This window comes from Eutrigla gurnardus (genome assembly GCF_963514095.1).
Source record: "Eutrigla gurnardus genome assembly, chromosome: 13".
In the NCBI taxonomy this organism is placed as follows: domain Eukaryota; kingdom Metazoa; phylum Chordata; class Actinopteri; order Perciformes; family Triglidae; genus Eutrigla; species Eutrigla gurnardus.
Window position 1 is genome coordinate 17,735,177 of NC_139936.1, and position 23,359 is coordinate 17,758,535.

At 43.1% G+C, this 23,359-nt stretch overlaps 1 protein-coding gene across 2 annotated transcripts in view; it reads left to right on the top strand.

Moving 5' to 3' along the window:
- fras1 (Fraser extracellular matrix complex subunit 1) overlaps positions 1-23,359 on the top strand; it is a 198,297-nt gene that overhangs the window by 120,895 nt on the left and 54,043 nt on the right. For both annotated transcript variants that reach the window (XM_084025869.1, XM_084025870.1), the window contains exons 20-28: positions 853-1,008; positions 2,679-2,825; positions 3,645-3,791; positions 5,781-5,921; positions 7,151-7,291; positions 7,494-7,634; positions 9,048-9,351; positions 12,751-12,835; positions 19,141-19,464. In XM_084025869.1, the coding sequence (XP_083881995.1) occupies positions 853-1,008; positions 2,679-2,825; positions 3,645-3,791; positions 5,781-5,921; positions 7,151-7,291; positions 7,494-7,634; positions 9,048-9,351; positions 12,751-12,835; positions 19,141-19,464 (1,586 nt within the window). The remainder of the gene's footprint in view (positions 1-852; positions 1,009-2,678; positions 2,826-3,644; positions 3,792-5,780; positions 5,922-7,150; positions 7,292-7,493; positions 7,635-9,047; positions 9,352-12,750; positions 12,836-19,140; positions 19,465-23,359) is intronic.

Sequence of the window (23,359 nt, forward strand, 5' to 3'; positions counted from 1 at the left end):
CTTTGTTGCTTTTTTGTCGTACATCATTGAACAATGACCCCGGCATTTGAATCCCCTTTTAAAAGATTCAAGAAGAAGTAAATTTAGATCGAGTTTTTCTGGTGTCTTATTCAGCGCACGCATACAGATTCATCAGCTCTCTGGTCGTCTCATCAAATGTTGATGAAGCTTTTTCCTACTGAAGAAACATCCGTGTTTAGTTGAAAATGATTGGACTATAAGACTTCTGTCCTGGTTAACGCTGTTCACCTCTAACATTTTTGCAAATTGAGATTCACACACTGAAATGCATGCAGTGTTTTTCCTTTATTTTAGGCTTCAGTCTAACAGATCTGCATCAGAGGAGGACGGCAGCTGTAGATTATTTTAGTAATCAAGTATTATATGGATAAAACCAGAGTAATGGGATGAAAAACACACATTTGCTTTATAAAGGAGAAAATAAAAACAAACTACCTGGTTTCCTTTTAAGGAAATCTATACTTTTGTTTCTTCCATTGGACACAATAATATATCTGTCAAACTAGCAATGTTCCGCGCATTTAAGTGTGATATAACATTCAGCTCCGGTCTAACCTTTTTCACCACCTTCCCGAAACCATCCAACAAAATAATTTCACCTGGTTAGTGATTAGGAAAAGATATTGCAACCAATTCTTATCATAAATAATATATTTTATATATTCACTCTGCTCTGTCCTTTTTTCTATTTTATAATTTTCTATTTTGTGTGCCTTACTGTAAACCAACCAGTTCTAAAAACTGCAATTCCCAAGAGGTGGAGCTTCTAGCTTCTTGGGAAAGTATGACCGTTTCTGTGTGCAGTGTGCTGATTCTGTGTCCTTCCTGCAGAGTGCAGCTCGGACTGTCAGCGCTGCACGGCCGACCTCCAGACGGGCATCGGCAGTGTCTGTCTGTGGTGTAGAGCACCGAGGACCTGGCTGCTAGGCGACCACTGCGTCTCCCACTGTCCCCGGGGCCACTACGGCTGGCACGGAGCCTGCATCAGTAAGGACCTTCACTCCCCTGATCTATATACTGTACATTACAAGGTCAGAGGTCAGGCAGGAGCTGTTAAACCTGCTAGAAAAACACCAACGGCGATATGTTTTATTCATCGGTCAAAGATCTTTAAAATTGGGGTCATTTTGTTGACCTGGTAGGAGTTTTATTTTCCTGAAAAGACGAAATACTGAATTCAAAACCAGTGTTTAAAGAAACTGCTTTATAAGTCAGTGAGAGGTTTATTCTTTTTTTTATTTTTCAGTGGAATCAAATTCAGTGCACATCTCCTCAGGCTATAGGAGACCCAGCTATATCTCTCCCATACAAATAAACATCTCAATTATGTTTCAGTTTGAAACACGTGATCGTATGAAACTCATTTGTGACACATGAAGAGCAAACGTAACCCAGGAAACAATACAGGTATCCAGTTTCCCTTGAAATGTAGAAGTTTTGTTGTGTGGGAGTCATTTTTAGGGGACCGGACCCGTCCCCGCAGCTTAGATATGGATCCTTCATAGCTCACCTTATCCCAACAATCATTACACTTCAGGGACCATTGGGTTTAGGAGCGGATCGGCAGCGGGAGATGCAGCAGAATAGACTCTCAGCCTGAAATATATCATGAAGCATATCCTCCATCCTCTTCTATGCTCTTTCTTGCCAACCGCAGCCGGTTGAAAGCGAAGGGTGGGGACGGGAACAGCTGGTGACACAAAGTCGTCTGTAGACGTTTCCTCCAGAGGATGCAACCACTGAATTGGGACACCACTTACGTCATGGTGTTTCACGTTGTGTACGTCTGTTGCCGAACCGCGCCATCTACTAACTGTAAAAGTGTCTTGTAGTTATCTGACCGACAGTCATCATCACCGTCCTCTGTCGTGTCCTGCTCGTCTTCTGCATGGTCATCATATAATCACTTTTGATAACCTCATCCCCCTCTTCATCCTTCTCATCCTCATCTTCATCATCAGGCTGCGGTACAGCGGCTCGGTGCGGAGGCTAAATCTAGCGCACACATTTAAATGCAGCTTCAGGCTGTGGAAGTAAAACCTCTGGAGTCTCATTTAGCTGAGGCTGAGACACACACACACACACACACACACACACACACACACACAGATATATTAAGACATAAAGCAAGGGAGCTCAACGTAGCGCTTGTAGATAAAGGTAACGTCTCACACTGCTGATTTGGACCAGATGATGAATTTTGCCACATCAGAGTGAAATTAGAGTTTTCCATCTTTATGGTATGGATGATTATCATGCAAAGCTGGATATGAGGTGTGTGTGTTGGGGAGCGAACAGCAGAGCAATCTGAGAATGATGAGACCTTTGATAGTGATTATTATTATCTCAGCAGTAAGTCCAAGTGTTGGTATTGTTAGTTGCATTTGCTGCATTATTCTGTTTTATCTCACACTTTTCTTTGTTGTATTGCTTTAACTATATTCTGTTTCCTTGACCCAGTTTCTCCTCATGGATTCTTTCAAGCGGGACAATATCATGAAAAACCCACTTTCTCACAGCTCGTGCACAGATTAGTGACAGAATTGAAATCTAGTGATATGGACAAAAAGTTGGAAGCATTGTTCGTTCCGGCTCCGCATTTTTTTTTTCGGTTCGTTTTATGTTCTTTAACTTAATTATTTGTTTTAATCTAACAGGATGCCACCCATCGTGTGATGGCTGCAGTAAGGAGGGGCCTCTCTCCTGCACTTCCTGCCACGTTGGCAGCGTGCTGTTGCCCTCGGGTCTCTGCGCTCCTACATGTCCCCACGGTTACTATGACAAAGGCCACAGCACCTGTCACGGTAAGTGGCCGCTGCATCTCACCGACACGTAGGACATCTAAAGAACCAGAGTTACTATTATACATGCAGTAACCTACATCTGTAAACACCAGCTCATCTCTGTAGTCTTGCTTTATCTCCTTCTGCAGTTTGTTACTTTATTAATGTCCACTTGCTGCATTATATGCGTTTTGCCGTATTCGTGACTGACATACCCACAATGGAAGCAGAAACTGTTTGTATTCCTGTAAGTTGCCTTGAAAACATTGAATACAGTGTACTGAAGGGCATTCATTCAAGCTGACACATACTGCTATGCGGTATTCAGAATAATTTCACTCAACAGCTCGAGTAACTTAAAAGCACTCAGGCAGTGCATACCTCAGCCAAGGCTGCTTACGCATAAAGAAAAACATCATTAAAAAAAAATCATGGGATAAATGTGCCAGAGTTGTTTACATTCAAGTATTCAATACGTCCTTTGCACACAACATGAACCATTTTTAATATCTACTAAATTATTTTTTTATTTTTAGTATTTTAGTATTAGTATTTTTTTAGATATCCAGGATAATAATAATAATATTAATAATAATAATAATCGTCATCATCATTATATAACTGCAGCCTGAAAAAAAGGGTAGAATCATTTGCAAACTCCAAGTCAGAAATGAAAGGATAAAAGCTTGTTGGCAAAGGGTTCCTCAGGTTAATTAGACTTTGCCGAGTCCAACAAAGACACATTCAGCAGGTTATTTGATTGACAGCAGATGTGAATAGATCCTCTCACCTGACCGTGTTCTAACTAGACCTCCGTGTCCACCTTTCTGTCTCCGGCAGCATGTGACAGCCAGTGCCTAACGTGTGACATGACCGGGGTTTGTACGTCCTGCCGCGACCCGGCCAAGGTGCTGCTGTTCGGGGAATGCCAATACGACAACTGTGCCCATCAGTACTACCTCAACACGACGACGCGGGTCTGCAGAGGTACGCCGCCGCCACCAACACACACACACTGCCGCTGTACGGGGGGGATGCAGGATTAATAATGAGGATATGTAGTACGCCCTTTATGGTGTTCATAAATTACTCTCCATCCATATTGCATGTAGTGCCATGTGCTACATTGACTTTATGGGGTCCATTGATCAAGTAATAAACTGTGGGACCAGATATGCAAATCCTAAACAATGTGTGTGCGTTTGGACTCGGTATTCAATCTTCCAGTGTGCAGGGAAGGAGACGAATGAGCCTCTGAGGATCCACATGGGGACTGAATAACTCCTTCTTTCTTCACTCTGCACGCAATAGCTCTGTTTAATTACCCACGTACCAGTGCAGACCAAACCCTGTCAGCCTAAATGTCCCTCCGTTTTAGTGCCGACTCACAAATACGATGTGTGAGAATGTGTTCCGCTTCTGCTCTCCTTTGTGCTCATCTGGGAGAGTGATGACTGGATGGGTTCAGAATGAGAGCTGTGTTGTCCTGAGGGACGGGACAAGAGAGGGTTTTTTTTTATCACAGATCACAATAAAGAAGAAAATAAGTTGATCGTGGGGAATTTTCCATCATCTGGATAAGCGGAAATATCTTCACATGTTTACATTTGTAAAAGCTGTCTAGCCTGCTATGGTGGTAGATAAGGGGGGATTTTTTTTTTTATGCTCGGAAACTTTATATGATTTATGATCATCTTGTTTTAGATTATTTGATTGTTTCTCATTTTAATAAGGATGTTCAATTAAAAAAAAGTATGAGTGTCTTATTTGTGACGCATTTTAAGAGTTTTATGCATAATTTGTACCGGGATAATATCTTGAATAGCAATTATTTTGTCCAGAATAATAAAGACATTATAGTGTCACTGAGATAGAAATGGCCTTTTAACCGTTTTAAATCACCTGTTTTAACTATATATGCACATCCTCCCAACGTTGTGTATATGTCACCCTACAGAGGATAGATCCTCTGGAAATGCCGTTTCAGCTTGACGTTAACACAGACATGGGGGGACATTAGGCGCTTTCGGTTCAAAGCCACGGGGAAAGTTCCAACAACCTACATTTGTTTCTTTTATTACTGATCGTTTTCTTGGGAGGAACCCCTATATTACCCCTTGGCTCCCTTTGGATCCTCAGAAAAACTCAGTGGAAGCCTCCATTTAGGAGGACGTGGAAGAGATTAACTGTGAGATGCTATGATGCTACATGTGAGACAATATTAGTGAAAATATATTGAAAATACGTAATAAAAAAAAACTTTGAAATGATATAGCGTGCTTACCAGCAGGAGAGTGATCAAAAAGTAGCCCAAGAAAAGTTAAAACATACCCCTTAAGATCATATCCCCAGTCATGTTGGGCACCTATTTTACAATATATGCAAATAATAATAATATTTTATGTATGTATGTATGTATTATGTATTTTATTTATATAACATCACGACATCCAGCATTATTGTCCCACAAAGCCACCAGCCTGGCTGTAAACTCTTTGACGGCTCAGTGTTATAATTGCATGTTTTTCACTGCAGGTGTATATTCTGTTTAATATAATGCCCTCCCTGTTTTTCTCCATTACCGCACTGAATGGCATGATCTCTACTTAGTAAAAATCCACCATACTTTTACAAACACACACACAAACAGAGAGGGTTTAATTTGTCCTAATTGTGTTTAATTTCCCTGTCAATATTAATTGAATGCAGCACAAACACAACGATGATGTGCAGGTGATCAGACAGAACAAAAACAAAAACACAAATGGTTTTGAATAAATCCCCCGCTGAAATTAATTCTGCTTTTCTCTCTTTCTTCTGTTCTGCGCTCACCTTTTGCTCTTGCCTTCAAAATCCTCTCACTTGTAATCACAATGTCCCTACACACGCACACACACACACAAACACACACACACACACACACACACACACACACACCCTCCCACCCACACACACACCCTCCCACCCTGTTTCCAGAGTGCGACTGGAGCTGCAACGCCTGCAGAGGCCCTCTGCGGACGGACTGCCTGCTGTGCATGGAGGGATACGTGTTGCAGCATGGATTGTGCACCCAGGGGTGTTCCCCTAGCTCCTATCAGGATGGAGACAAATGCCTTGGTCAGTCCACCAACAAGCAGATAAGCTCCGCCACAAAACACAAAAAAAGAAGCATAAATAGGTGCAGACACAATCGCACCATCTGCACGTATTTATGCGTTTATTGCACAGTTTTTCTTTTATTTTTGTGCATCAGCGACCACTTTAAGTTCCTTTTTTTATGATGTACTTCTTATTAAAACAGTTAATCAACAGCGGGGGACTCCTGAACCCTGTGGTTCTCTTTTAGGGGCCACCTAGGTCATTGTGCAACACCGGGATGCACGACGGAATGCAGATGTAGCCCATTAATGCTACACAAGAAAAACATGACACGACAAAACAAAGAAAGAAAAATTCATCCCTGTAGTTTATTTTATTCATTTGCATCTGAAGGAATGCAAACAGCAGCAGTGAAAACATTTCTCTGGGCACGTAACATGGCATCATGACATGAAACATTCAGCATCGGGGAAACATTGTCAATTGTCATTGTGAAGAGAAGTGGACAAAAAATCTCTTAAAGTGGCAGTCCATAAGATTTGAGATGCATTGCTAGCGGCCTCTTTGGTGGTAGATGGAACTGCAGGCGAGCCTCTGGGACCTCATCTCCCATCGAATAGAGTCAACTGTCTCTCATCTTCATGATGCCTTCAAATGCTCCACACTGAAAGGAGGTCCGTCGTTTCCCTCGTTCTTGGATTCTTTTTTTGTTTCTTTTTCTTGGGACTGGAAGTTGAGTGGTCTTCTTTCAGCAGAAATGAAATGTACCTGGCTGCACCGGTCAAACACTTTAGGCTAGAGGGAGCCTGACTCAGAAGTTGGAAGTTACCTTCTGTGAGTAGCTCCACCTGGCCAGACCAACCACTGCTCACTGACAGAAAAAGCGTCACTAATTTTGAATTTTGCGCGGGAATGTCACCACAGATCCTATTTCTGGGCAAAGCAGCAAGTACAAACACTTTCGTTAGTGGGTCATGTGATCAATCACCATTGTTTTAACTCTTTGATAGATAGTAACTTAAAAGACAATTAAATGGATGCAAATGTTACGGACTGCCACTTTAAACGTCAAATCTTCATCACTTAATATTTCAAGATAACCAACAGAAAACTAGGAATGTATCATATGAGTGTATTGAGTTTGAAAATGTTTCAATGAGCTTATATCTGATGACTAAGTCATCGCCTTTGAAGCCACAACTGGGATGTCACTTTGGTTTGTGTTTAATGCTCTCTGTGTGTGCCAGGCTGTGATGATCACTGTGTGGAGTGTCAGGGTCCCGGACAGTGCCAGCAGTGCCAACCTCCCTACGCCACCCTGCAGGGTCAGTGTGTGCTCGAATGTGGCAGGAAGTACTTCCTGGATGCCTCCTCACAAATCTGCAAAGGTAAGACAACCTTTTTATTAAATGTCTCACATTTTTAACTGTTAAAGGACTCCAAGACGTGACTTCAAAGTAGGATTTCTGTATTGTCAGTATATCAGCTTTATATTGAGGAATAAAAGATGTTCTAGGAGCGTCGTGTCCAGCACCTTAAGAATTGTAGAAATGTGAGAATGCACTCTTGACAAGTCTACATCCTCTTCAGCATGCTCATCCGACTGCGTGCTGTGTGACGGCGTCGGACGCTGCACTGCTTGTCGTGACCAGACCTTCCTGATGGAAGGATACTGTACGCCCGACTGTGGACGTGGATTCTACGCAGACGGGAAGACCAGGACCTGCTATGGTAACAACACGACATCCGTTTAAAAACGCCGTAGCACAAAACGACCACAATCACCAACAGAGAGTCGACCGAGTTTAAAATCACGTTCCCTCTTTAGAGCCTTCGGTAATGTGTGAGAACAGACTGCCAGCGTTATCCGCCCGGCACTAGCTTCAGCTACTTCCTGTTAGTAACATACTAATTGGTTCTCCTGAAGAACACTGGAAAGAGCATTGTCTGCAGAGTCGGGTCATTAGAGGAATTTTGTAAGTTTTGTCTTTTATGTTCAAACAGGGCTTGTTAACCTGCAGGCGGAGACGCCAACGCCTTCAGGTTCACACTGTGCTCCTGAGATGATTTATGAGATTTGACAGCACATAATTGTAATAGAGAAGTATATTATCATGTGCCCTTTGTGATATGCTTTCTTCTAGTGAAATAATGAACACTGTTTAGCCTCTAGGCTTCACCTAATCCACTAGTTAATCAAGTGAAAAGCCAGGAGCCAAATTACTTTTTAGGGGGTTTTGTTGTGTTTGTTTGTTTTTTTCATTTTTGCCAGCCCGGGAAAAAAAGTTGGGAAACGATAGTGCTTGAAATGATAAACTTATTTTCTTGGTGAATTTAATTACATGGCCAAAAGTTTGAGGATTCAGAGTGCCTATTGGCATCATTAGAGGAGATATAATGAGTTTACAACGCGGCCTCTCAAAAGAGCTGATCTTTAAAAACTTCCCCAACAAAGTCAGTTCCAATTAAAGCCAACTTCTAAAATGCCATGCGTCAAGACCGAGATGCCTACCTCGTATTTCACCAGACGTTTCTACCACACACACACACACACACACACACTGTATTCATTTAATAACCCCGTCTCATCCCGACACCCACTCTCAGTCTGAATCAGCTGCAATTTTAATAAGGTAAATTTAAGGATTGAAAATGCATTAATGAGAGTAATTGGAGGATTTTTTTCACAGTTTTTCTTTTTGACTTTTCAATAAATTATTATTACAAATTCAATTAGTTATATCATCTTTAAAGTTTGTTTTTGTTCATTGTATGAGACAAATGTACAGCTTTTTTATTGTCTCAATCCATCTGAATGTTTTTGTTTGAACCACATCTGTTGTAATTATTTCACAAAACTATTATTTTTATTAGTGTTCCTCTGGAAATATGCTGCTTATGACCTTGAACCTGTTTTCTCGTACTTCCTAATTTCCTCAATAATTGATAAATTGCCCGTTGTGAAGAAACTCCATGAGCCACATTTGCTTTAATCTTGTTTATGTCTTTGAGTTACCACAGAGATTAAAAACGTTTTCACCACAGGTTTTCAAGTTTGGCTTTGATGATGTCACTGATAATTAATTTCTGTTTTTTCTTTCCCTTCCGGTCCTTCCTCCTCCTCCTCCTCCTCCTCCTCCCCAGTGAATAGCCACCCCCCTTCCCTCCAGGTCAACGGTTCTTTGTTGGTCCCCCTTGGCGGTTTTGCCCCGCTGACCCTCACCCTGCTGCAGGCGAAGGACCCTGACAGTCCATCCAAGCGGCTGGTCTTTCAGCTTGTCCAGGGCCCGAACAACGGGCGGCTGGTCCTGTTCGGAGGGGAGGACGAAGGAGAAGGGAGAGGGAGCCGAGGGAAAGCAGGCCGAGACCTCACCAGGGACGACACCTTCACCTGGGCCGAGCTGAGAGCTGGCCGGGTCCGGTTCATGCACCAAAAAGACAAACCCAGGTCAGTGGATCTGATGAGTCGGAGGATTTAGGGAGGTGGAGAATGTTTCATATAACTGGACAGCATCAGTTACAGGGAAGTTTAAACAGCTATCTAAGACATCAGTGGTAAATGTCAGTCATTGGTATCCGTTCCTCGGAATCAAAGGGGGGGATTCCTCCCAAGGTTGGCATTTTACACTGACATTCAACAGTAACATCCATAATGCAACAGTCCAGCACCGGCTGTTACACCCACAAGAGCAGGAAATAAACCAGAGAGCATCGTAGCTACAAATGAAAGATAAACCGTAGCGTCTCTTATACTCTAACAGGTGTAGCACAAAATGATGCCCCTGATTTAGAGGTTAGACCTCAACTTTATGCAAAGGATGAGCGGCCAACAACGGTCCCGAGAGGGGCATTTAGAAGACAAAAGCTTAAATTGATCCATGCTACTGTGTGAACTGTTTTCAATGCATCCATCATCAACATGTTGATTAACGCAGCAGCAGAAACTGGAATAATGAATCATGCCAGCTCCTTTGATGTGCATATAGGCACGGAGGGGTTTTTTCCAGTTATTTTGCAGTCTGATGTTTGTTGCGTAAAGGATAACCTTGGGATCTGCCTTGCGTAATTGTGGCTCACCAGGGCATAACATCACTCCAATTATAAACTGGAGATGAAATAGATACCTGGTGCCTTCAGGTGACTGGAAAGAGATTCACCAGAGTGAAAGGCTGTGAGTTTAACTGTTGTGTATTACCGAGCTGGCAAGAATCACACGTACATCTTTATTTTGCCTCCCTAACATGGATGCTTTAATTGGTATAAAACATATTTTCATTAATCGTGTCAGCTGGTTGTAAAGAGACATGAAGCAGAGACATTATGTGGCAATTTTGTATCATTCTTGTCTTTAACTGATTTAAATTATTTAAATAAATTATTACTACACTTACTCTGTTTCTTTACATATTTATTCATGTTTGTGTAAAGCAATACAAGGCTGGATTTTCTACCAATTTACACCTAAAATATGTCTGTTTGAGTATATAACTCTTTTAAAGTAGTCATACAGCACCTTGCCTCCCTCCTCTCCATCCACAAGTGTATCCTAACATTTTATTTTTGCTGCTCTTGTTATTGACGCTGCTGTCTGTTTGATTTATGCAGCTTCCCGGTTGGAAGGTTCATTTCTATTAGCCTACACACGGACCGGAGAGGCATTACATTTTCACCTCTCGGTGAATGTGGCCAAACGCGCATTTGTTCTGCATTTTTGTTGCAGTATCTGACAGCGAGATAAGCCAGTGTGAGTGCCAGGGATCAAAGAGGCTGCTTATATGTATAGAAGGAATTCATGCCGCCTCTTTAGAGCTCAGCCACAGAGCCAGTTTTCATCACTACAGATGTTCTCTTTCTGTATCAAGGCTGTGGTATTTTGCATTTGGGTGCAATCGGAATTCACATGTCTAACATAGTAATTAAATCCCGATTCAGCTGGTCTGGCCTAAAATGGAGGTTTGCCAGTGAATTAGCAAAATATGGTCTTCTGCCCAGTGTCCCAGCCATTAGAATAATGGAGACAATAAAACGTAACGCCACAAATAGGATTTAACCTGCATATTATAACCGTATTTGTCAAATAATGTGGAGTGGGGGATAATGGCCACAGACACAGAGCCACAAACAAATGCTCTTAGGTTTGATTCCCTTAAGAGTCCAACAGAGAAAAACATGCTGTGTCCAAATGTCCTATTCACACACTACAACAGTGTAATGGCCAGGCATGAGGGGGGAAATGACAAGAAGTCTAAATGACAAGAATACGGTCAATATGTCATGAATGCATAATCTAAAAATTGAAAGAGAAATGTTGAGGCTAAAGTGGAAATGCTGAGAATTAGTTTGAACATTTGATATTAGTTCCAGTGTAAAAAATACAAATAATTTTTGTGGGGGGTTTTTTTTGGGGGGGGGGGGGGGGGGGGGGGGGGATTTGAGAAGGAAGTCAAAATGTTGAGAATAAAGTTGAAAAGTCATGAATAAACATACTTTTGAGAGTAAATCAAACTACTCGCGTGACATCATGTGCTGACATTTCGGCTTTATTCTTAGAAAAATCTTCCTCCTCATATAATTTTCCTCTCTCTTTCTCGACTCCTCTGCAAGTCACTGTGGATAAAAGAGCCGGTAGAGAGACGTGGTGGTCTTAAAGATGTCCTAAATTTGTTTCACTTTTCAAAAAATGGTATTTTCATTCATTACTGCCTCATGTCAAGTGTCAAGACAAACCGTTGTACGTCTCAAGTGGCTTCGGATTGAGTATTTATATACAAGAACACAGATAAAAGCTGCTCCACTTTTGCCTCAAAGCTGCATGAAAAAACAATATCCATCTTTCATCTATAATGAATCCAACAAACAAACCAGTCGGATTTATAACCTGTGCATAAAACAAGTGGTGTATCAGAAATGTATTCCTTGTGTTACTTTAAAAAACTGTCCAGTATTATTGGACTATAATTATTTTCACCATAATAATTGCTCTAAAGCTCTGAACAATCTCACTTCTGTTGCAATAAATTTGAACTCAAAAAGAGTTGTTCATTGTTAAAAGGTGCCGTGAGAATGTGTTACGTTAAGGATGAGTTTCAAAGAGGATTGTTTCACAGTAAACAAACTGACCACAGCTGAAAACACATGGTGGAATTAAACTTATTACATCCACTCAAGTACTTTACTGTACTATTACTATACTGTAGTTACTTACTGCTCCATTTTAAAATACTTTGTACTCCACTCAATATTGTACTTTTTACTCCATCCATAAGATCTTTTCTTTGACACAGTGGCAAGAAAAGATGGTAAAATAAAGGGATTTACTTTATAAATGCTTGAAGCCAAAATTCCCTCTCAGTCGCCACTAAACTAACTAACTGCTCAGTCATTTGGTGGTTGGCGGCGCTTGGCTGTGTCCCAGCCTCAGCCCCAGGGATTTGTGGGTAATAAGCCTTGCCTGTGATGGTGCTGAGGCAGCGTGGTGAGAGGAGACATTGTTGATTGGGAGTGTGTGTGAGCAGGTGGGCTGCTGGGGGACGTTACTGTCCTCCACTCCACAGCACTCAGGTGATTAGGTCTAATGGCTTCACTCTGGGGCAGCCTCACTGGACCCATTTTCCCAGAAACCTCCAGGGCTAACTAAAGTCTATTTGTAGGTCATGTTCATTGAAATGAAAGGGAGAGAGAATGAACTTTGACTTCTTTAATTCACTTTAGATTATCTGCTTTCAAGTGATTTAATAATGTCCTCTTTTCTCCCTTCCTTCTATCTTTCTCTCCTCCTTTATTTCTTCCCTTTCTCTCATTCTTTCTTGCTTTCTTTCCTTCTATCTTGCCTCCCTTCGTTCTGTAGGACTGGTGAGTTCTCCTTGCGTGTCGGTGACCCCCAGCTGTTTTCTCAACCAGCAACCATTCGAGTTCAAGCCGTGTCCCTGCAGGTCGGTACCGTCTGATTACACAGATACTCTCCTCCTCTCTGTCTTTATTAGAAGAGAAAAAAACGGCCTTAAACATGCACTCATGGACTGTCAGTCATTGCATCATAAGTGTACTCTCCCTGCAGAACAAACAAATACAGATGTCCTTCTCTGCCACGCAGGTCAATTTAGTAACATTACTGATAATAGAGAAGAGTAGTCTGCCGAGGCACATTTGTTTCCACATTTAGTTTACTGTGAACCAACAGACCAGGTAGGAAGTAAATATCAGCTTTCCTCCAGTTAGAGATGCAGCACACGTCAACAGTTAAGACATGTAATGTTTAATATCCCGTTTCTAACCACCTTTAATTTACTAAAACAAAAAAAGGAGTTATTTTTTGTTTGTTTGTCAATCGCGTGTTTAAAACTATAAAACTGAAACTTAAAGTTAAAAGGAGAACAACACAGAAACACAGTGAGCTGAGAACCTCCTAAATACTGTAAATGTAGCCAGTAAACAACATAAAATACAGTAAATAAAGTAGCTTCACAGCCAACAGTTCATCTGGTAAATCTGATTGTTGCTGCATCATCCCAGCTGATCTGCATTCCTCTTTGTTTTTTTTGGTTCCATCCACACTGACCGACCCCAGGGCTGTAATTGGCCGATGTGGAGCATGACAAGGCAGGCTGTGATTGGTGCCAAGCTGACCTCTGATTTTGGCACAAATATGGGAAATAATGAGGAACAAGGGATGAAAGGCTCTCATAAGTGTTGATGGGTTTGTGTGTGTACGTGTGTGTGTGTGTGTGTGTGTGTGTGTGTGTGTGTGTGTGTGTGTGTGTGTGTGTGTGTGTGTGCCATAGAGTACATAGAGGACAAAGGACAGACGGTTGACAAAGAATAGCAGAACTGAAAACATGTGGAACAGATTGGGTAATGATGTAATAAACTGAGTAGAAAATGTTTATTCCGAAAAACAAAATCCATATTTGTCACGAAGCACAGACTTCCAGGCAAAATGGCGTATTTTAAAATGATAGCTTTGGTGCAGTTAAGTGTGTGAGTATTAGAAAATAAATATAAATGATAAAAACAAAACAAAAAAAAAGAATATGTGCAGGTGAGGAAACGTTTCTGGACTCTTCAGGGGTTTTTAAATCTCCATCAGTGTTGAGTCAACATTGCAAACAGTTGTACTTTCCGAGCTCTCTGAAGTGACAAACGGCCCCTTTACTGGCTACGTGACCGCCTTCTTAAATACGAGTCGGCCTCCAGTAAATTATTGTTGCAGGGCTCCGAGTGCTGCTCGCCTGCAGATGGTGATTGTGTGGAGCTCCAGCTTTCGGATTTGTTACAATAACAGCGTCACTTGATTAGCTCGACTTTCTCAGACAATATTAGCAGAAGCAGCTGAAGAGGAAGGAGCAGTCATTTAAGCTACGGTGCTTGTGTCTGCAAAAAAAACAGTCAGTAAAGAACTTTATTGATCCAGCAAGAACAGAACACCACCAAGTGCTACACAAAATTAAATTGTTTGGGTAGATTAAACACCACTAGATATAAATAAAATAAGAGTGCAAGTCAAGACTTGAGCTTGTTTTAAATACGGACCTGCACAATGTTTGCACGAGAGCAGCTGCAAAGCTTGGCATCGCATGGCCAGAAACCCCCGCCAAGGCCACCATGTCTCGTTATGAGGGAAGAAGGCTGCCCATGGTCAAATCCTCTACCAGACAGATCCTGCCGGTCTTCCCTGACTGCATGGAGGAGGCAACCCGGTCATGAAGCAATCCCCTAGCCTCCCGAGGGAGGCTCGGCGCTGGACTGGGCCCACATGGAAGAGAGAGGTTTCTTCCATCTCCCTCCAGTCGACCCTCTGCTCGCGTCCCTGAGTGCTTTCAGTCTTCCCTGACTGAAAAGGGCTACAAAGCGGAGGCCATGTCGGTGAGGGCCCTGAACGCATCATCGCTACTACAGGCCTAGCAGGCTGAACTGCAGGATGACTTCCAGGCCATGACATGACATGCCTGTCAGTCCATGGGTGTTTGTGAAATGCACCGAAGCTGCCATTTCCCCCTAAGGGATATGTCTCAGACCGCTAGGGCTAATGGCATCGGCCTTGAGGGTCATTACGCTCCAGGCTGTGTTGCTGGCGCTGACATTTTCTGCCCTTTTTGAGAGGGCAGCATGTTCTAGTCAGGACGGACAATACCTCGGTAGTGGCATATATCAACAGACAGGGAGGGCTGCCCGCTAGCAGGGGAAACACTGGCTAGCAGAGCTATTTCAGTTTCTGCGCAGACAGCCATGGCCTCTGCCTCTCTGCACGGATGGCATGGCTCTATGGGCCTGGCCCGTGAAAGGTTGAATCTGGCCACTACTGGGCTCCCACAGAGTGTCATTGCCACTAGTCAGAGTGCCAGAGCCTCCTCAACGCACTGTGCTTATGACAGCAAGCGGCGCGCATTTGAGGATTGGTGCGTCAAAACAGAGGTGATAGCTTTCTCCTCGCAGGAGCACGAATGCCTGAAAGCGCTTTGCCTGGTTCGCGCATTACGCGCAAATGTTGACAAGACGGCTGGATTCAGGAAATCAGAGCAGCTGTTTGTGTCGTGTGTTACGTCACACTTGGGGAAGCCCCTTACGAAACAGCGTTTGTCACACTGGATCGTGGAGACTCTTGCCTTGGCCTATTACAGCAAGGGGTTGCAACCCCCTGCAGGGCTGCATGCTCATTCCACTTGTGGTGGGCGCTGTTTCTGGGCGTTTCTATTGAAGAGATATGTGCGGCTGCCAGTTGGGCTACGCCTCATACTTTCTCTGGATTCTATAAATTGGACGTTACTGCGTCCACACTGTCTCACACAGTGTTGCGCGTGGGATCAGCAGTGAATATGCCTGTCTGATTGGCCGTGTATTTATGACTGGTCTTCGAGATTGTCGGGCAATAAGGGAGTCTCTACATCCCATAGGGAGATACCGAACAAATGTTGAAAGAGAACTTTAGGTTAAGAAATTAACCCCCGTTCTCTGAAACATGAGTGAGGTATCTCACCAGATCACCCTCTTTGCCTGGAGCGATGAAGAGGTGTGTTTGATCTGACTGAATAGATGATGTTACGCCTGGCTTTTATGAGGAGGAGGAAGTCCCTCCTCCAGGAAGCGAACGTCACGTCTGTCTGCCAGTCAAGGCGTAATGCGTAGGCGTAGTAAAAAATAGCTTCTGGGGACAAGTGCAGGGGGCGTGTCCCTTCGTGGGTTACCTCACTCATGTTTCCGAGAACGGGGGTTCATTTCTTAACCTAAAGTTCTTCAGTCTAGTTTAAAATCTCCCCTCCCCCAATCCCACACCTTTAGATATCACATCGGCAATTTACTTTTCTGACAACAAACGCAAACCATCTCTCTATGCTGCTTTTTCAGTCTTTGAACTCCTTCGCTCCGAGGAAATGCAGCCAGGAACGTGTCACAAAGAGAAACACGCTGCGTTTCACTCCACATCAAAGAGCATCACAAACACTGATGTAACTCACACTGTTGCTTTTGTCTTCGAAAATATAGATCCTGTCAGTATTTGTTTATTTGTATGACAGAAAATGTGACGGTTTGTCGACTTGCTTTGAAAGAAACTGCAACGTGGTCAAAGCTGATATGACACAAACAAACTACATCTGGGCGATGTGTCCTATCTGTTCAGTAAAATCAGTTCATAAATGGTTTAAAGTAACCATACTTCCTCATGTTTGACTAGTGTCTTCTTTTATTTGGAATTACCACACAAATAATAACAACTGCCTCACTTGAGACATTAGTAATTATAGAATTTACAAAAAGAAAAGACATTCTCTTTAACCACAGGATTAATTCATATTTAATTTTAAAAAGCTGACAAATTAATTAGCAGCATTTATTCCATCATCTTGTATTTTAACGGTTCTATCTGATCATTAGGGAGCCTGAATCCAATATGAAAGGCATTCATTCTGTTGGTTTAACTGATGGGAGAAAACAATCTGTAAACTCCACCTAAATGCATTTATAAAGTATTTAACTATATCACTATCTCTGGATGTTGCATAGTGATATGGATGCGTTTGACTTCAGTACTACATCAGTGTTGTTTTCATGCTGAGCGACACAGAAAAAATGTACAATTTGCGTTCCTGTACACGAAACCAACACATTGCATTTTGTGACACAAACTGCCGTGAGACTGGGTTGTTGAAAAGGAAGCAGCATGGCATCGGGGAAAAAGACCGTTTGTGCTTATACAGCCCAATAGCTGATTGAAATCCCCATTAGACCTCCAGCCGGTGTTCACCTCAGAATGTAATAGCTTCAGGAATGAGAGATCTGAGCTGCAGATAGCCTTTCCCCTTTTTTGACAGGAGTGGCTGCTTCTTTTGCAAAAAAGTCTCTGCTAATGGCATTTCCATATAGGTGGTCTCACACATCACTTTTTGGCGCATACATTTTCATCTAAAATTGGCGACTGTCAAGTTTCTGGGGCTGTTTGCTCGGCTCTGGTGACGTCGTTGTTGCCCCTCGCTGCCAATCAGTATTCTTGGAATTATTTTGCGTTGTGTGCCAAAAACGTGAGGAAAACTGCCGATAAAAAGGCAGTTTTACACACTCAGAGTCTCGCAGACAGACAAGTTGATGGCATCGGCTTGGGAAAAACTTCCCCTCTGCCCATCCAGCACTGTCGTAAATACAGTGTGAAAGACAAAAAGAAGCAGCACAAAAAAAGCTTCCCTCTCCATCTTCTGGAAGCACAGCAGAGCCCCATGGGTGATGACAGCTTTCTCCCAAACATGAACCTCACCCCTCGCTCACCTGTGAGGTGATGATAAAAGGTTAGCCCTCCTACCTGAGCGTGCTTGTGTTTGTTTTTGCCTGCCTCGGGGGAGAGATTTCGCTGGTTGCCTTCAGTGAGCGGGCATGTCTTCGCAAGATTTCAAACCGGCACACACTCCCACACCCCGACAGCACATCCAAAAACCTTTTGTTTTTCTCCTACGGATCGCAGAAGTGACGACACAGGATTTAGGTGGGCGCCCGAGGGCCCCGTCGCCTGTCTCATGGAGATAATTCCTCCGACGTCTAAAAATGTGTCACTTACCATAGCACAGAGGGCAATGGGCTGCAGATAACAACATGCTCCCCCTGTGTCTGCAAGCTGCGTCTCAGCTCTGTGTGTTTCAGCCAGAGGTCACTTCGGTTCGAGTGTGTGTCTGACTTCACACTAGAAATGTTTCTCTCTGGCGCCAGCTTGTTACATACGTCTCCCTTTGCTAAAGCTGCCACTGTATTGCCAAAGAGCTGGAGCTCAGCCAGCAAACGTCTAGTGAATTGGACTCGACGGCTGGTTTGATTTAACGGCAGAGGGGCTTCTATGCAGCCCACGCCTCTCTACCTGCACCGCCATCGCTGCCAAGCTGCCCTGCTAACAATTTCAGGCAGTCATGATAAAATGTATTTTTTATTTATTATAAAGATTTGGTCTAAACTCAAACAATCCAACACAATATCATCCAGAAACCTTAATAGTTCGTGTCCAAATTTTAAAAACATGTCGCTCAGCACGACTTTCAAATAAAAGTAATTCAGCTGGAAGTATTGTTCGTGCCTGCACCATGTTTTTGTTTCATGTCCTTACAAAAAATTACAAAAGAAACGTTAAATTTAGGGAACCATCCATCCCCCCCGTGTGTCGTTCATTAAAAAAAGGATCTTAATTAACTTTCCACTGATATTGTTTCAGTGCTTACAGACACTCAAAAAATGGTGAATTGTCCCCTCTACAGGAAACCAACAGATTGCATTTCATGACTGTTTCCCGGCCTGCTGTGAGGCTGATTTTTACACAAACAGTGGTACAAACCCAGACAGAGGCAGACACACAGTGAGGTCTGGATAAAGTCATACCCTTGCTCACAATAGGAGGCCTCCTTCTCTCAGCAGCGCCTCTGAAATGATTTTGTTAGCGAGTTTTCCTCCTGCCGTGCTGAGGCTTCAGGTATTGCAGCTTAATGAGGCCGCCCTGCTTAACCTCACCTTCTTCTTCTTCATCACATTCAGCAGCGGGACATCACGGACCCCCACGCCCTTACCCTCTAGGAAAAAGTTCATCATCTCAAAATTTTGGAGGAATTGCTGTGTTCTCAGGCAGCCAAGTTTTATAGTGACACCTAAACTTTGCCTTCTATCGTAAAAACAAGGTGTTGTCTGTCTGTCTGAATCAAATCTGTCTTCGTCTGTCATATCCATCAGATTATAATGTTCTTACTCCCTACCTCTCTCTTTTAATCATGTTCAGCCTCCGAGGGTCACGAGTCTCGCTCCTTTAACCGTGGAGGGCCGCGGCGCCCTGGCAACCATCACCAAGTCGGTCTTGCAGGTCGACGACCCCGACAACCCCGCCGATGTCCTGGTCATGGTCCTTGAACCGCCCGGTCACGGCCGGCTGACCCGTCTCCATGGCGACCGGACTCTTAGCCGATTCAAGCTGGAGGAGCTGTCACGAGAACAGATCCAGTACCTCCACGACGGCTCGGAGGCGACAGAGGACAGCATGGTGCTGCAGGTCAACGACGGCCACAGCTACAGGAACGTCCTCCTCCAAGTCCACATCAATCAGAGGGTAGGAAGGATGGCGGGGGAGCATGCGTGATATGGGGTCAGTTCAGTCTCATTAAGAATGAATGCACAGAGAAGGATTCACAAATGTATTTCGTGATTTATATATAAATGACTCTCTTCTCACAAATACATTTCAACACAAACACAAATGGATATTAAAAATGTAAAATAAATCCATAAACAAAAATAAGTTTCACAAACACATTTCTGATCCACACACGTGTCTCGTTTAAATAAATGTAATATAAATCCATCAATATATGAATTAAAAAATATTTGCAATTTTCATCCAGAATGTATTTGGATGTTGTTACTTTTATATACAAACTGTTAAACTCTTGTAAGAGAGGTTGAAAACGTTCCTCATTTTGCGTCATAAACTGCGGTCACTTTTCTGCATTTCTATTGTGACCAGTGCTCTCCATTTTTGTGTAATTTTCCAGATTTTCAAAACTAATGCCGTCAGTGAGTATGATTTCTATGCGTATCGGATACAAAAAAACAAAACACATACAGAAAATACAGACCGTGCTAGGGCCTTCACACTCAGCACACAAACAACAACAAATATGCATTACATTTTTTAAGGCTCTAAAATTTCGAGTCGTCCTCCCCCCCCCCTCCCCCAGCTCAGTTCAAACATCTCTGTAGAGACAAAAGGCCTGCATCGATCATATTTAAATTCTGGAAGAAGTTCTTTCCTGGATGTGACACAACTGAGCCAGATTAGTGTGTTGCAGCTCCAAACTTTCCGGACTGTATACTCAGACAGGAAAGAACACATCATCTTGGGGGATTCAGCCAAAGTGATAAACTATTTATTTTCTACTGTGAAAGAAACAAATGCTAAATCCCTTCTACAGGTTTTACCTTGAATGGCGAAAACAGTTTAGTGACAGAATAATCACTTCCACGAGCGGTCAAGGAAACTGCATTCATTTCTCAGGCGATTTAAAAGTGTTATTCATGTGTAGAAGTTGTAAGAAGTTAACAATATTAGATCTCAAAACTATTCCTGTTGGTTTTCCTTTGCTACACAGTTCACCTTCTTAATTTAACACATTTAATTGCCTCAACTTTGAGCATTCATCACACTGGTTGTTCTGCTGGAGGTATAGGGGCTGAACGCTGTATAGTTAAGAGCGGGTCAGGCTTTTTAAATGGCAGCATTTATAAAGAAGGGTGTTTTTGGCATGAGACAGATTTGGCAGTTCACTCAATATAGTTCAGAAATCAGAGACATGAATGTGTCTTTGTGGGGACTAGTTTTAGACCTTGACAGTAAGGACACTTTGGAAAGTGAAGATGTTTGTTTCAAATTCAAGTCATTTTAAGCCAAACCAAGATGATTATTACTAAAATGAACCAAGTAGTTTTCTTGCATTAACTTAACTGTTATGTCCTTTTGTAGCAGTTTGGTTCTGTTTTATTTAACCACGTGTTTCAAACTGTGACCCTTCGGTCTAGGAGCAAATTTGATCATTATCACTATCAACTGATAGTTCAATTTAGTTGAATGGGAAGGTGAGTTTGTAGGAGACAGGTTTGCAGAGAGGGAGAGGTACGATGAGATGCATTGTGTTCCCCGACGTCTTGACCAATGCAGAATTACCTCTGTGGGTGTGTGAGTAGGCATCAATCTTTGTTTGGGTTCTCTCACCGCTGCATCCCACTGTGGAAGAATTGTCAGAATGTCTACACACACACACACACACACACGGATATACTAAGAAAAACTTTTCCAAGTTTTGTTTTTTAAATGAATGCAGCAAGTATAGAGTGAATTTATTTCTGTGTTTTGTTTCTGAGTTTATGGTCTCAGTCGCTAGTTTCAAGTCTACGGATGGAAAGTAGCTAGTAAGCTAAATCCGGTACAAGGCATCTCGTCTCCTCTCGAGACTAATGTTATTTTGTACATTGTCCCTGATACAAAGTCTTCTTCAATACAGCATGATGTTCTAAATGATGGTCCATTTAGAGTCACATAGAGAGGGCGTGTGATTGGCAGGTCGCTGCTGCGGCTTCGCTATCGGCCCTACCACTATGACTATTACACAAACCGCCGTGTCAGTGTGTTGATACACACACGGACTTGGAGATATTACACCGAAGACGTAATAACCTGCTCTCCGTCTCAGCAGTCCAAGGTGGTAACTGCACTCAGCCTTGGTTCTGATTCATATCATTGAACTAGAAATCTTATCATGATAGGAAACAGCGCCCGGCCTCATCGTTAGCCTTTCTGTCCTGGTTGCAGAGACATTTTTCAGTGATGTATTTTTTGCTCACACAGTCGCTCCTGTTTGCTTCTGGAGGGCAACTCTGTTTGTCTGGCTGCATACAGATGGTGAGCTCCAGGCTCAACTCCTCTGCTTTTCCCTCTTCTGCAAATCAATAACATCCCACTCACACACACACACACACACACATTCCAGTATCCATTTACTGTAAAATGTCCTGATGCTGCATGCTGTCGTGCATCAGACAGAGGAGGATGGACAGCTTGATGGAAAGCTGAGTGAACACCATTGTTTTTTTTTTGTTTTTGGACGCGTCCCAGCAGTGTACTCACTGTCTCTTTGTTGGGTACATCACCGTAGAATAGAGATCAGTGAGGACAATTTGGGAGGAAAGTACCAGCCACTGCGGTGATATTGTCTTCTCACAGGACGAGGAAGAAGAAGCAGAAGAGATCATCCTTACACTGGTGTGATGCTGTGCAGATAAAAGAGCAACATTTAAATAACTTCCGTGTGAAAATACGCCAATATTCTCAGCATAAAATACAAAAAAAGTGGTTTCCATTTCAAGGAGAATACATTCTGCTATGATGACAAATTAAATCCAAGAAGTGCCATCCCAACAGCAGCATGAGAGCCCTCCGCCCGCTGCAGAGGAAGCTGTTTTACTCGCATCCCTGTTCTCCCGCGTTGTTGTTCCCGTTCTGCATCATGCAGCAGCTGCGCGTGGCGTTCGCTGACGTCACCTTGCAGGTTTTTCAAGTTCAAATTGGAAGTTTGAACCTCCCGCTGCTACGTGGAGCCGCCAGCGTGCCAAGTCGTCTAAAGTAGCTGTGACTCTGTAGGCAAGGAAGCAACTTCTGAATTACAGCAGGACGAGCTGCAAACTCACACATCACAACACTGAGAGAAGCTGTGTGGAGAATAGACAGAAGGAAAGTGAGATCAAGGCTGTAAAACCCTCCAAAAATCTACTTAAAGCTCAATGAAGACTCCATGAGAACTGGCTTCCACAAAGCTAAAAAAGAAAACTTCTGAGTGATTATTGGCTCCGCCCGGACTTTGACAAACCCGAGCCAATGAATCTTTAGTTTTCAGAGCGTGGCCCCCTCTTTGGCCCTCTTTGTACTGTCGGTGCCAGGCTGTGCCGGGGACAATAGGCTTCCTGAAAGTTGGATTACTGAGCTCTAAAGCAGCAGACTAATCATGCTCTTAATGACCCTCTGATGGATGGACTTTCTCTCGACCGAGCCTGAGCCCTGAGCTGAGCCGGAGCTCGGCTGAGTAGGAACCAGGACCCTTGGCTTTCAATTACTGTCTCGGGGAGAACACTTTGAGCCTCTGAAAAACCCCTCCGGCTCCTCTGTTCCTCTGCAGAAATGAAAAGGAATTAGATATGGGTTTTTTTTCTGATCAGCCATATAGCTTTGGAAGGCTAATAGCTCAGCTTTGTTGTCACACTGAGTGCTGTGGTCCCCCCACTGAGCCCTCGCCTTCATCAGCGTTGGAGATGACTGGTTTTGAGTCTGTGATTACACGTCTGATTGCTGTGATTTGTTTCTGTGTAAAGCTGGAGGCTTTACTTTTTACTCCGTGCTCTCATTTTAAACACAGCGGCGTCTCGTTGACATTAAATTAAAATTCACTGCAGATAAG